This window comes from Leptinotarsa decemlineata, unplaced genomic scaffold (genome assembly GCF_025532065.1).
Source record: "Leptinotarsa decemlineata unplaced genomic scaffold, Ldec_3_MD MMD2_tig00002974_RagTag_RagTag, whole genome shotgun sequence".
NCBI classification, from domain to species: domain Eukaryota; kingdom Metazoa; phylum Arthropoda; class Insecta; order Coleoptera; family Chrysomelidae; genus Leptinotarsa; species Leptinotarsa decemlineata.
The window spans coordinates 8,786,486-8,801,944 of record NW_027412578.1 but is presented as its reverse complement, the minus strand read 5'-3'; the positions used below and the strand labels follow the sequence as shown (position 1 = coordinate 8,801,944).

At 34.0% G+C, this 15,459-nt stretch overlaps 1 protein-coding gene across 2 annotated transcripts; it reads left to right on the top strand.

Moving 5' to 3' along the window:
* The first annotated feature begins 3,016 nt into the window (after positions 1–3,016).
* Positions 3,017–12,888, top strand: LOC111506612 (androgen-dependent TFPI-regulating protein). Of its 2 annotated transcripts, none has more exons than XM_023161745.2 (3): positions 3,017–3,477; positions 8,637–8,995; positions 12,474–12,888. In XM_023161745.2, the coding sequence occupies exons 1-3, from the start codon at positions 3,310–3,312 to the stop codon at positions 12,649–12,651; spliced, it is 705 nt and encodes a 234-aa protein (XP_023017513.2). In that variant the 5' UTR covers positions 3,017–3,309; the 3' UTR covers positions 12,652–12,888. The 2 variants fall into 2 exon arrangements, with proteins under 2 accessions (XP_023017513.2, XP_023017506.2); XM_023161738.2 differs by lacking the exon at positions 3,017–3,477 and adding an exon at positions 5,597–5,835.
* The last annotated feature ends 2,571 nt before the right edge of the window (positions 12,889–15,459 follow it).

Here is a 15,459-nt window from a genome sequence, read left to right as displayed (position 1 = left end):
TTCATCTGAGAAATATGAAGAACGTTCCATTCCATTTTATTGTTAACTAGTCCCCTATACGAGTCGTTGTTGAGGTTTCATCTAACCTACCTTATTGACTTTTTTTTTTTTTTGTTGAAAGCTGGTTTTCAGTTTTTTAGTTGTAGTTAGTCAGGAAAATATTTAAACCACCATAATTATATGCATGACATGCGAATTATAAAAATAAATTTGGAAATGCCATGACATCTCTCCAGTCTGATATTTACCATAAAAATACATTTTTGGGTGGAAGGTAGTGGAAGAGGATCAAACAACGAGTCATACAAATGGTAGTTGGGCCTTGATTATCGAATATTGCCAGGAGAGTCTGATGAATATAAAATACAACAGAGAAACTCAATATTTTTTTTAACAGTGGCTAAAGCTGAGAACGAGTTGGAGAGCTCAAACAACGAGTCATACTAATGGTAGTTGGGCCTTGATTATCGAATATTGTCAGGAGAGTCTGATGAATATAAAATACAACAGAGAAACTCTGTATTTTTTTAACAGTGGCTAAAGCTGATATCGAGTTAGAGAGATCAAACAACGAGTCATACAAATAGTAGTTGGGCCTTGATTATCGAATATTGCCAGGAGAGTCTGATGAATATAAAATACAACAGAGAAACTCTGTATTTTTTTAACAGTGGCTAAAGCTGAGAACGAGTTGGAGAGCTCAAACAACGAGTCATACAACAGGTAGTTGGGCCTTGATTATCGAATATTGCCAGGAGAGTCTGATGAATATAAAATACAACAGAGAAACTCTGTATTTTTTTAACAGTGGCTAAAGTTGATATCGAGTTGGAGAGATCAAACAACGAGTCATACAAATAGTAGTTGGGCCTTGATTATCGAATATTGCCAGGAGAGTCTGATGAATATAAAATACAACAGAGAAACTCTGTATTTTTTTAACAGTGGCTAAAGCTGAGAACGAGTTGGAGAGCTCAAACAACGAGTCATACAACAGGTAGTTGGGCCTTGATTATCGAATATTGTCAGAAGAGTCTGATGAATATTACATACAACAGAGAAACTCTGTAGTTTTTGAACAGTGGCTAATAATGAGCACGAAAATTGGCCTTATTGAAGGCTGAATTATCTTCGAGAGTGAGTTGAGTTGCCGCAGAGAAGTGCACCGTAATTTAGGTCAGTAAAAAAGCGAGTGATGAGAATAAGACAATAGGGTTTGCGGACTTTCTGAAACTTGTCGAAAAAACTGGGAAACGACCAGCTAATTCTATGGTGGTATTCAAATGCCAGTTTTGAATACCTGAAATGAAATTTCAATAAAATATCTAGTATGTTTAGGTATCTTTCACGTAAGGCCGTTTTTGCCTGGCCCTGGTTGGCGAAGATTCTACCGATGAGAAAGTCATCGAAGTGCTTGAAAAGATGGTGATCTGTTGGCGAGAGGTCTGGGGAGTATGGTGGATGAGGCAGAACTTGTGTTTGTGTTTTCAAATGTTTTGATACGAATGAAATTGAGCTGATTGAATTCAAATCTTATGCTGATTCTTAACCAATCTCTCTAATCAAACGATGTGATAAGTACGTATGTCAGAATCGTACTGGCCTTGAGTATCACACAGTCGTGTGATACTCCCTGCTGTCGTGGGAGAGATATGATGTTCCTAATAAATTTCAGGAGCTTATTTATTACGGTTTTGAGGTGGTTTTTATTGTATGCTGCCACCAGAAATTTCTTTCCTGCCTCTAAAATTTCTTCTGCTGTGGTATGACGATCTATAAGCTTCCCTACATAGGCTAAAGGTTTAGATGCTTTTCAAGTGTTTTTACAAATTTCAGTTTTCCTATTTTTGGTCTACAGTGGAATCACATCCAGTTATTGCATGTAAGAGGAGGATTTGTTCTGCCAGCCTTCTTTCCATGGATTTGCGGAGGAGATAAACTGGTTAAAAAAACTTCACCTCTTCCTGGTTTCAGGAAATTTACAATGGAGGTTTACAGAATTGCTATTATAATAACCAATAGGTTAACCAACTATAAGGAGTCACTAATACCGACTGTGAGATTTTCATTCTGTATTATATAGTGAGTTTTGATAAGAATTTCCATCAAATATCAAAACATGCTATGCAAAAGAAAGTAGAAAACCAGAGTGACGTTATAAACTATCTCAATTCAGTTGGAGTTAATATATAGATTTTATAATCCACTATTTGTAAAAATAAAGGTTCATATCTTGTGAACCATAATTTCTTCCAAACTTTGAGTTTCTCAGTTGAATAAGGGAACGTAGTTAGGCGATTCTATTTAAGCCAGTGAAACCATAGTCGAAAAACTAGAAAAAAGGGTCCAAATTTCAAGGTTTTTTTGCTATTTGGTTTATGAAACCGCCCCCATTTCAAATGACATAAAAAACGGCAGAGGAACTTTCAATACTGTTTCATATTTGTTATAATCTGATATAAATCAATTTGCAATGCGACGTTTCGTTCATTAGATTTTATTTTCAACTTCATAATTTTTTTTAAATACGGACCTGTACTGTAATACATAGCTGAATTTGTCATTACAGCGGCTACAAAAATTGAATATGAAACAGTATTGAAAGTTCCTTTGCCTTTTTTAAAATGGGGGCGGTAGAGCCAAAATACGAAATTCGACAATTCTAGTTGTTGACGAAAATTTCGAAAACAACTACCGGTATTCTTAATCTGAAAAGATGAGGTTACCCATTCTAGTTTCCCAAAATATAAAACTTTTGTCCAATTAAACCAAGTTTGTAGGTCCTACAGTTTTCGACATACCAATATTGGGACCAGCTAAAAAACGGCCTGTACATAATATAACATATATACCGTTTTTCGGGACTGTATTGCATTTTATTAAATTGAATTATTCAGACAAACAAAGATATCTCTGAGACCTTGATAATAGTATAATATTATTGCAAACTTATGTACAAACAATATTGAAAACATTGCGTTATAACCGATTTGAAAAAAGGAACCCACATTCCCACATGGAAATCTTGTAAACAAGGTTACATAGAAGAGCACTCGAAATAAAATTTATTGTTATCTACAATATAAAGTAAATTAATATCGATTGTACTGATCCTTGATTGTGTGCGCCAATGAGCGCTGGAAATTCAAGCTATAACAGTGCCCTCGAACAGTTACCAAACAGGTTTCAACTGAACTTTTTCCAGTCGAAAAGTGTTTTTATCGAGAAACATGACGTTGTCAATAAGGTAACGTTAACATTAATAATAGAACAGTAATACCAGAAATTTGAGGTTGGGATTCATCGATCATGGCTTTAATGGAGAAAGCAGCATTGCCGGTGTATTTTCTTATTTTCCTCTCGTACCTGTACGCTATAAAAGGCCAACGAGATTTTGGTAACATGAAAACGTCCGACTTTCACATAATCAAGGAAATGAAAACCTTCTCCAATTGTTACTTCACTGGATGGACTTTCGTGAGTATTAACCACATTTCAAATTTAACGTTTTCACTTCCATTCAACTGATTTCGCTTTTTGGTAGTAGTCCATTGACGTAGTCGGAGAAAATATAATGGGTGCAGAAGTTATGAAACTTTCTATGTTTTTACCACTTCTATTTGTAACTAACGTTACTGCAGTTTCAAATTTATACAAAAACGAAACTGCAGTAACGTTAGTTACAAATAAAAGTGGTAAAAAACATAGGAAAGTTTCCTACCACGTAGTAACGGCTACATCCATCAATTTATTTGTTGCAGGAGTTGTTTATTCCCTAGAAAAATTAGAAATTTCTGGCAAATAACACTCTAACACCTCCACAACTGAATTTAATTTTGCGGTGGTGATTCAGAAAACTCTTTTTAAAGTGGAAACTCATGTTCAGTTATGCTTGATATTATTGTTTTGTTAAATATACATAGTTCTTATTTTTATTGAATCTAATACAAACGTTCAACGTAATTCAATTTTATTGTCTGAAATGAAAATTACATGCTTTTCTTCGAATATTGCAAATCACGTGAGTAAAAACTTCTAAGAGTTGCTCTTACGATGGAGCTGGTTATTGGTAGGTAGAAACGATTGTAAACCATTATTTGAAGATAATTTTCATGAAAGTACAAGAAGTCTGCTGATCAGAAAAGTATCGCCCGAATATCACATTTATAATAAAAATAACAGCTCTGTTACGCCAGCGACGCAAAGTACGGAAATCGCATTTAGGAAATGCTCAAATTAGGTACTTTTTAGGTGCTTTTTAGGTACCGAAGTCAAAAATTAGGTGCTCTGTAACTTACACCGCAACTCAATACTCAAAGTTGCGTTGCTAGCATCACATAATGCTATGAAAATAATAATAAAATAATGAATATTAAGGGAACACTATTAGGTGCTAGGTAATTAAGTGCTAAACGGTGAGGATCTTAAATTTTTTTAATTAATTAACAAAAGCTTTCAATTTCGCTAAACAACAGATCTAAGAATCAGGTCTCTCGAAAACGAGGACGAATGCTTCATCAGGAATAACCTAAGCGTGGTAATGAAGTGCTAATTAGGTGCCTGCAAGAAATTAAGATGAAAACGACCGCGAATAAGCGAAAAAAAAATTCGAGATACCTGATTTGAGAAAAAAAAATTAACAATGTGCAATAAAGTCTTGAGATACTCGTAAACTAATACATATACAATCAAAATAAAGTACTAATTGAGTGCTCACTAGATATTCATAGTGAAACTAGATTTTTTAATGCATATGGACCTGAAAACCACCATGAATGATGTACTAAGTTTTTATAGTACGTTATTTAATGAATAAGGGCAAGAAATTAAAGTGCTAATTAGGTGCTCACTAGATAAATAATAGTTAACCTAGATTTTATAATGTCTATCGATTTTCTCTATTTGAAGTGATGGCTCTGACAGATTAAACAACTTGGTAGCCACATCTGTCCATTCTGCTGCTACATCGTTCCTAAGATCGGCCAGATTCTCAATAACTGAACAGTGTCTTCTGAAGATTCCTTTTTATATTCAAGAATTATCGGAAAATAAATAAATTTTCTGTTTTGCAATATAGTTTTCAAAGATATCCAGCCTGCGTCGAAAAGCAGACACTCTTTGTATCATATCACATATTAATTTAACATTTCCTCGTAACTCTGTGTTGTGCGCATTGAATTATTTCAAAACCTTTCGCGGCTCGCCTGTTGCTGACCGTTGGTCTATCCTTCCAACTTATTTAATATTTATTTCTACCGAGGAAGCTACGGTGTTTGTGAAACTCGTCTAGAAATAAAAATGAGAATTGTGTAATTATTATCACGGATAGGATTAGATAATTTAATAATCGAAATTGAAAAGTTGCCAGTATGCTTCTTTCTTCATTCTCACATCGACATCTCTCTGTCAAAATGTTTGTAAAAGACAAAACTACTTAATTTCCAGCATAATTATACAGTCTACCGGTATCGATTCACACCATATCAACTAATGAGGTAGATAACTACTACATCAAATGAAAAATAGTTATTAGCATTTTTTCAAGCAAATCAACTACGATAAAATGTATAATGTGAAGGCTACACCCAATGACGTTTAAGCTAGCACAGTAGGGTACAATAGAGCACAGCAGAATTGCCAGCCTTTGTACAGCTTTTGTCTACTATGGCGGTAACACATATTGCTTTGCTTCTGTATGTCAGTATTTTCATTCTTTATATTTTGTCAATATTGTCTTTAGAGAAATTATTCAGTCATAGGCCAAAAGTAAAATCAGACACGGTTTTCAAGATATATGCCGGATTCCAACCTTACTTTTTTACCTTATGGACATTTGTAAGTATAGCAAACATTATTTTAAATAGCTGATAAAGTTATCTCGAATCAATAATAATATCTGATGATATTAACAATAATGGATGTTTCTATTCACCAACTGAAACAAATATAAAAACAATTGGGGTTTGCACAAAAGAATCACATTTCAAAATAATTTTGAAACATACAGAGTTTTATAAAATCAAACTAATTCACAGTTATGTTTTTTGAATAAAACATTAATTCATACTTACATTGAATTCCAGAGTGAGTTCTAATGATATAAAAAATCAGTTGTTGTGGTCTTTGATTTAGGAAATATTGTAAACTTTTGAAAACATGGAATATAAAGGTATTGTCTATACATGGTTTCTAATGAGAGTTATCCTTAATAAAATTCAAAAACTTTACCAACTTACTCAAATTCCAATGCAAGTGTTGTATTCCGAAATATCGGGTGTCCACCAGTGAGGATGACAGTGTTCCATATAGGTCAAATTTTATCTCTCACACATACTATATTGTGTAGCAATCCTGTGAATGATATCTGACTCAATTCCATAACAAATGTTTGGAGTACTGACGAGGAAAAAGTTTTTTTGTAAAGTGTTCATTTTAAAATTAAATGATTTCTTCCTTTCTTTGGAAGATTCCCAGTTTTTTTTATCATGAAGGAAAAGTAGAAAGCAAAAACCTTTCTTTCGCAAAAACTAATCTTTCCTAAAAATATCCCCTCTTTCAATTTGAATAAATTTCCCCGTATCGAATCTTTGTATAGAGTTAATTTTTTGAAATTAATTGTTTTCTTCCTTTCTTTGGAAGATTCCCACATTTTTTTGTACATAGATGGAGAAATGGAAAACCAAACATTTCTTCTCCATGTAGCCTGTTTTGAAAACTCGAAATATATTCAAAATATCTTCTTCTGAATACCCTCAAAACATTACTCACCATGTAAACTAATCAGCTTCGTCAAGAAACTGGGTTTATTTGGTCGAGTTTGAATAGGCGTGAGTCACAATAAACCCTTGCGGGTTTCGGTGGAGGGTTGAATAGACTCGCTCACTTTGGACCTAACGTAACCTAACCTAGCCCTCAAAAACTCATTCAAGGGAAACAGGACATCAAGAAAAACAGAACATCAATACAAATAGGACAAGAATTTTCTCTTGGAGGTACTCAAGGTCACGAATTTTTCTGCTGATTCAGATACAGAATTTGGTTCAAAGATAGCAGAGACATCTTTTGAAAGATTTCTGAACGGAGGAAATCAATCACTGAATATCAACTTCACGGTCGAGGAAGGTATGCAGTATAGGAAAATCATAGAACATTGTTTTGCCATTTCAATAAATCAAATTAAATTTTCAGAAAATTGCAAAAATTCATTTCAATGGTGGAATCAAACTTTTACTTTTCTTTTTCTATTCAACTATAATATTTTGAACATAAAAGACACATGATGCATTGAATAACAATACCGTCAATAAGTAAATGTATATCTGATTTTAATTTGAACAGAAGTAATAGCCACATGAATCATAAAAATGCCATTATTCCAAAATAATATGCAGTTTTATTTATTCTACAGTCCACTCAAAATCCAGGCAGCTACCACGTTACAGGTTATGGATATGGCGCAATATACACAATGGAGATACATTTGATTGTAGTAGGTGGGAAAAATGGTCTCCAATTTTTGGAATTCCGATCTCTACTCCTTCACTGAAGTGTTTATTTAGGACATTGGTTCTTAACCGGTGGTCCGCGGATCACTGGTGGTCCCTGGAAGTATGGAGATAAAATCAGTGCGTTTATCGCTAAAATCGAGCTATGGATCAACAAGGTCGAAAGTAATAACTTTTTTGTGGTTGATAAGCTTGATTAAAATATTTATCAGAGTGTTGAAATTAAAGGAGAAATACAAAAGTCCATATTACATTTAAAAAACTTGAAAATTGAATTCATTCGCTATTTTCCCGACCGCGGGGATAAAAGTATTCAAAAATTGATCCGCAATCCATTTATTGTAAACTTTTCTGAGGTGCCTGATGAAGTTTAAGAAGAAGTAATTGATATGCTACACGTCAGCAACTTAAAAGATACATTCGAATCAGTAATTAATCTTGAAAAATTTTGGAGCCAAAAGGCAATTTTTTCACCAAAACTTCGAGACATTGCTATTCGTTATCTAACTTTATTTTCTTCGACATATCTATGTTTTCAGCGCTTCCGATTATTAAAAACAAGCACCGAAATCGGTTGGATGCCACTGCTGATATGCGTTTGAATTTAAGTAACATTGAACCATGGATTCAGAATTTAGTAAAGAGTATATAATCACAAAAATCGCATTGATTTATAATGCAATTTTTGTTACAGTTACTTAATGATTACAGGACATTAAATAATGTGCGTAGGTATTTTATTTATAGATGAATTAGAACAACCATTCCATTTATTTACTGTACTGTACTGTATCTATTTGTAGTTATCGTAAGGTGCTTTATATTAACTACAAACTATTTAACCAACTTGGTGGTCCATGGCCTGGCAGAAATTTTGTCAAATGGTCCCGCATGACCATAAGGTTAAGAACCACTGATTTGGGAGGACCTGCAAGAGAGAGTTTCAAAAGTAAAAAAGATATATTATATTCAGTTATGTAAGAAATCTCAAAAATACTAAAGCATTCAGCTTCATTTGTTAGTGGAACCTTCACTTCCAAACTTCGAATAATCTGGTGATTTCAATGTGGAAGTGAAAATGAAACCATTTCAGATTTCTAGAGAAATTTTGATTTATTTTCTTTGTTTCAGACGCTTCACATGATCTTCGTTATTTTGGCGATCTTGGATGAAACCTCCAAAATTTTGAAACTTCCCGTAGCCATCCAAAAACGTTTAGGAAAGACGAGGGCTTTTATCTTCAATACCCTTCTGTTTCCCTCTTGTTTACTCGTTTCTACATTTTTCTGGGGAATTTGGCATATAGACAGAGAGCTGATATTTCCCAAGGCTGTGGACGAGTTTTTCCCTTCTTGGTTGAATCATATGTTGCACACGTTCACTTTGGTACCGATGGTGATAGAATTGTTGCTGCCAAAGAAGTATAACTTCGTCCAATTTCGACAAGCTGCACCAATTCTCATTATATACAGTCTAGTATATGGTGCCATGTAAGTATACATATACAACATAATAATCCCAACCAGCAAAGTTGTTTTATAATTTCATAGTGCTGCAACAGTTTTATTTTATTGGTATTTTATAATTACTTCCAAAATGCTAATTGATTATATTAGACAACCTGTGAACACAAGACAACAAATGTTTGATATACAAACTGAGTAGAGAAAAGTATCTTCTATATAATTCAGTGTTCATATAGAAGTATTTGTTTCGAAAGAATTTTTTTTTCTTTCGTGTAATTCAATGTTTATATGAAAGTAGCTGTTTCAGGAGGACTTTCTTTCAGTTTGTGTCTGAAAGTTACTTCTTTGCATGATCTACACATCCATGTATAGAGTTACTTATTTTCAAATTGATTACTTCCTTCCTTTCCTTGGAAGATTCTCTCATCCCTTTTTTTGTATCAGATGGAGTAGTAGAAAGCCAAAAACTTTCTTTCTCAACAATAAAAGTGTTTTATGAATTTGTCATAGAAACGTTTATGAAATAAAATTAAAAAACCATCATGAAATAGTCACGAAATTATCACAGCAACGTTTTTACAACTAACTTATAAAACTTATTTTCTTGTAAAAGTAAATTATTTTCTAGCAGTTTCACAGCACTTTTCTGAGAGATTTTTATGATAGTTATAAAACTATTTCAAGCTTACTTTATAAATGTTTCCTGTAGCTTCAATGAGATTATTTTATTACAATGCTTTTAAATATCATTTTATTTTCATCACCATATCGTCACTTTAATGATAATTTCCCAACTATTTTATAGTATGGTATATTTACTACAATTACAAAACCCTAATGTAACTGTTATAAAATAAAATTGCTTTCGCGAATATATATTTGCTGTCGCCAAGAATAAAATGAAGTATTTGAAAACAACCAGCTGACATTGACGTTAGATGTCGTGTAATGAAAGTATATTAATTCATCAGTTTTATTTGATTAGCGTGTCAATAACTATCTCTATTAATGATGTCGTGTAATATTGGTCATTGGAAAAAAAATAAGAAAAGTGGTTCGTTTAGACGAAGACTGAAAATATGTTACGAAAATATGTTGTGCAGTGATAGGGTTAATGTTCAAAAAGAATCAAAAAACAATATTGAGTTAAATCCAACGACAACAGATGAAAGTACTTCTACTATGGCAAGAACCAGTTTATTATAATCTGGAAAAGAAACAGAAAAGGACAGATGCTGGATATATAAATAAAAATAAATAATAACTCAATGGCGGCCATTTTGAACGTTCATTGGGGGATATAATAGCTTTAGAATCAGTTCGATATACGAAGAAATGACTGGGTGTTCCATAAAAAAACTTTTTGGAAGCTTTTTGAGTCGTTCTGTATATTGGGAATACTAAAAAACACACTTTAAACTATCCCACGCCGTAACCTAGCAGTGCTTCAATTATTTCTTGAGAAAAACAGGAAGAGAGTTTATTATAATGGTTAAAACCCGTCGATAAACCTTTATAATCGTAAGGAAGCTTTTTAGCCAAAACATCCCGATAGATAATTTTTATCCAAACTATATGTGACAAATCCTTTATTCATACAAGCACTTTTGTAGAAACCTATAGCTTTAAAAGTAGTCCGACTCTGCCGCAATACCATCAGTCCTAAAACTAAGTATTTCAGTTTTATAGGGGTAGCATAGCAGGTAAACAACTTTGTGATGGTTACTACTGATACCAATTTTTTTTATAGAACGACGCCATTTTGAATGATAGCAGTCCGGAATGCTGAAATTAAATGAGTTGAAAATATGAAATACCGCACATATAGTGATATTTACAGCTGAAAAGTACATAGATATTAAAACATTACATTATTTAGAACAAACTGAGTTAAGTTTGCGACTAGAAAATTAATACGTCGACAGAGTGGATTTTTGTTTAATTAATAATTTTTTGCAAAAACATTAATAAATGTGAAACTTACGATTTTATTTTTTCCTACGCCCATTGAATAAGGCGTTAATTCTATGATGATTTCTTGTTGGGTAATGAACTCTAGTTTCATCTTCCGAGTAGGCCATGATCCGTTACTCAACATCTGCGAACCAATCACAGTTGACCGGATATATTAATCAACCCTCTCGAACCAATCATAGTTGACCAGATACATTACTCAACAACTTTGAGGCCAATCAAAGAAGCGCAAGATTATTACTTTACAGTTGTGTTTCGTGAACGAGCCTTCATCTGATTCAAAGTTGTTCTGAAATGTCATACTATTGTGTTAAATGAAAAACAAAATTAAAAAAAATAGACAAGAGAACTTGTCATTCAACTAATTTGTCAAGTTTCTCAACCTGGTGTCGAAGAAGTAGAGTCATAGTCAATGCGAAAAACTATGCGACTGTATTTCAAGCGGAAATTTATGCTTTTGAATTGTGTGCGGAGAGATTTGTAGAATCCAACCTGATACACAAGTCAATTAAAATATTATCGGACAGTCAAGCGGCGTTGAAAGCTCTTGGCTCATACCGAGCAATGTCTAAATTGGTGGCAAATTGCCAAAAACGACTCTCCCCAATAGGAAGACTTAACAAATTGTCTCTGGTGTGGGTTTCTGGCCATACTGGTCTAGAAGGCAATGATGCTGCTGACTCCCTTGCAAAATCTTCCAGCATTGGTTCACCCTTCGGAGCTTAAAACCAAACAGTTCTCTAACTACAGTAGCTATGAACTACGATGTCTAACAGGCATTGTCTTCTGAATCATCATATGCAGAGACTCGGACTGTCGGAAGACAGTGTGTGTCGCCTCTGTTTGGAAAATTATGAAGCAGTAGAGCACATTCCTTGTGCCTGCCACTCTCTTTTGACATAACCTAACCGAACAAATGCGATAAAACAGTCTTGGTTCAGTTCTTTCCAAGAGACTCCGTGGAACATCCTATACACGTTTTTATGAATAATATGAAGATATACTCATTTTTCAGAAACCACAAAGTTTTTAGGATTTCACATGAATTGGCAATTTTAAATCGATTACGTGAGTAAACTACTCAACAGCAGTTTCTATGCCTTGATGCAACTCAAGAAAATACCGAGCGAAAAACACCTATTATAGATGTTTACTATGATCTTGTGAATTCTGTTCTATGCAACAAATAATGATAGGGTTTTTGTTGCTCAGAAACAAATAACTCGTATGTTTCACAATCTACATCAATCTGATTCATGTAGGCCTGTTGTCAAACAAAAGAAGATACTTGAGGTACCTTCCCTCTTTGTGAAAAAACTTAATTCAACGACACTTTATTGTGAGATTTTCACTAAACAGTTTTACAAAAGTGCAACACGTGATTCCCCATACACTGGCTTCTTCAGTCATTTGTTACTAGTATTCATAACTAAACAAATTTGAACTTGAAAATAATATCGTTCTAAATTTTCATGTTTTAGATTGCGAAATGAATCAGTAAAAAGCATTATAATTTTTCTGATTTCAGATTAATTTCACTGTATTTACGACATGGAGTATGGATTTACCCAGTTTTTAAAATATTCACATGGCCCCAAAGAATATTTTTCTTAGCATTAATTATGGCAGTGCAAGTTCTGTTCCTAAAAATAGGTATTAGCATCCAAAACACTAAGAGACCGAGTAAGACTGCCAAGATCAAATAATTGATTTTGAAGAACGTGAGTGATATGTTAGGTAGAACCGTTCAAAGATACAGGATTAACACCTGCATACCCGTCCTTTTTTGGTCAGTTTACTTTAGTAAGTTCATATACAGAATATGTACATAAAAACACTATAGTTTTAAGGTAAGAGTAAGATTTGTTTTTTTGCTTTCACTTATTGTGGTGTCAGACGATTTGTAATAGGCCTGTTTTTGTTACAATATATGTTGATTTTTATGTGTTGTCATTATTACCCTTAATGTGTCGTTAGTTGTGGAATTGGCCGCGGTGGTAGTGCGCCCGACTCACGATCGGAAGTCCGTGGATTCGATTCCTGCCTCGACCAGATATTTTTCTCGAGAGAATTTATCTGGTTGAAGCTAGGATGATTCTGCAACCGTGTTAGGAATCACACGTTTAAAGGTAAGACCTCGTTAGTCCTTAGCTCGCACAAGTTTCTCAACTTCTAAGAGTTGTCATTTGTATGGGGGCGACAGTTGAATAACAGAAAAACAGATTTTTTTAAACAGATTTTTAAACCCAGTTCCAGTTGCATTCCAATTGAATTTTGTTTATTTTTGTATATATTATAATAGTGTGTGTGATGAATCTTTCAGAATAGCAGTAGGACTTAGGATGGGTTTATCTATTTGTGTGCCTCATACTTGTGTTTGTGGTAGTAGGTATAGTTGATGAGAACGGTACACATGATTCGAGCTGCAGGAGAAGGTGAACTACATATTAAAAAGAACTATGGTTTCAGCGGATGCTCCTGTAATTCTGGAACCCTTAGGTACCAGTCGAGATGATGGTAAACGACCAGATGGTATGTCTCTCATAACATGGAAATACGGTAAGCCTGTGGTATGGGACTTCAATTTCGTTGACACGGTCGCGTCTTCCCATCTAGCCGAAAGTTCGAAGTCTGCTGGAACCGCAGCATTGTCTAGCGAAAAATTGAAAAGAAAAAAATACCCAAATCTTGGAAACAACTATCTGTTTCATCCAAAAGCGGTTGAAACTTTTGGTGTCCGGAGTCTCTGTTATTCGTTCATGAACTCGGAAGGAGAATAGGTCAAGCAACGAAAGATCACTGTTCTACCTCTTTTTTGATAGAGAGAATTAATATTGCTATTCAACGTGGTAATGGTGCTTGGATCCTTGGAACTATTCCTCTTTCACATAATTTTTATGAGATCATGCCCTTATTTCAGTACCAAACTAAAATCTCTTCGAAACAAGCCGAGACATGAGGATATTCATCAGTCTCCTATCGAGGTTAATTCGCAAGTGATATTGATCCACCTTCTTCTTTTTCAGTGTGGTCAATGGACTTAAGTAATTCTTGCCGCCCCCCCAAATATGAATTGCAGTCGTCGTGGTTCTGGTTCTCTTTCAGTGTAAGAGCTTCATGATGCAAGTGTTGTTCATGACGAAGAATTTCAAGAAGGATGGTTTTAATGATGAACGAGGATGTTTCCTACTTATTTACCAAACTCAAACACCTGTTTATGCAGCTGCAGTTTCGTAAGAATGTATCATCTTTCCCTCCAACCGATTTCCTGGAGTCTTTGAAGTCCACTAAATACTCGTTAGGACAACAAGAGGATTGTTCCGAATTCTTGGGGTTCTTGTTGAATACTCTTCGTGAACAAAACAATAGCAGGATCAATATTCCTGTCCACTCTGGATTGAATGATTCCGTACAGTCTATCTCGTCTTGTGTTTGTAAATCTTTTGCTGGAAAAATCCGCACTTGTTTACTTTGTAGTAAGTGTTCAAGAGGTACGAAAAACGTATGTGAATTTCTGGAACTTCAACTAGCGTTTCCTAATATGACTAATAACCAGTCCGTGCAAAGCTTATTGTTAAATCATCTGAAAATGGAACTTTTAAGAGGTGATGATCGACTGTATTGCTCAACATGCGCCAAACTAACTGACTGTTATAAGAAAACAAGTATAGGCAAAAATTTCAAATCGATAGCAATAACCTTATCAAGATACATGATTTTGAAACTGGGTGTTTTTTATCGACGTCATGAGATATGTCTGTATAGTGTCTTAAACATGCCCGAACTGTTATAAAGTAAATTATTCAGTGATTGGAGTTTCAATAAAAATGTGTGCTGTTCGGGTGAGTATAATCTTTCAATCAATTTCAATTTCAAGCATTTTTCATACATTTTGATGGTGCTTGTCATCCGGAATACAATGACTAAATTTCAAATTCATAGCGTCATCAAGATACATGACGATGAAACTGGTTTTTTTTCGAAAACTAGTGTGACGTCACGAGATTTGTGCGATTTTCGTAACAACGTCTGAACTGTTACAAAGCATGTTATTAAATGTTTGAGGTTTCAATGGAAATGTGTTCAGTTCAGGAGAATGTAGTCGTTGAGTCAATTTCAATTTTGTGCATCTTTATACATTTTGATAGTGCTTGTTATCTGGAATACAATAGCAAAATTTCAAATTCATAACAGTTACTGTTACATGATAATAAAACTGTGTTTTTTCGAAAGCTTGTGTGATGTCACGAGATATGTGCGATTGTCTTAACAACGTCTGAACTGTTATAAAGCTGAGTTTTAAATTAAAAAAAAACACTGAATTGTGAGATTTTCACTGAACAGTTTTACAAAAATGGGCTATACTTGTATCTGCCGATTCCATCATAAACTATGAATACCTTGATGATTTTGTTTTGTGAAATGCTGGTCTCTAAGATGTCTCTAAAGATATATCTGCCGAAATGAATTCATTGTATTCAATAATGAAAGGAATAAAGAAAGAAAGATAAATA

Coding starts and splice junctions, on each gene's coding strand:
- LOC111506612 (XM_023161738.2), top strand. CDS start 5,665: ATGGCGGTAACACATATTGCTTTGCTTCTGTATGTCAGTATTTTCATT. Junction 5,836..8,636: donor TTTTTACCTTATGGACATTT/GTAAGTATAGCA, acceptor TCTTTGTTTCAG/ACGCTTCACATGATCTTCGT. Junction 8,996..12,473: donor AGTCTAGTATATGGTGCCAT/GTAAGTATACAT, acceptor TTCTGATTTCAG/ATTAATTTCACTGTATTTAC.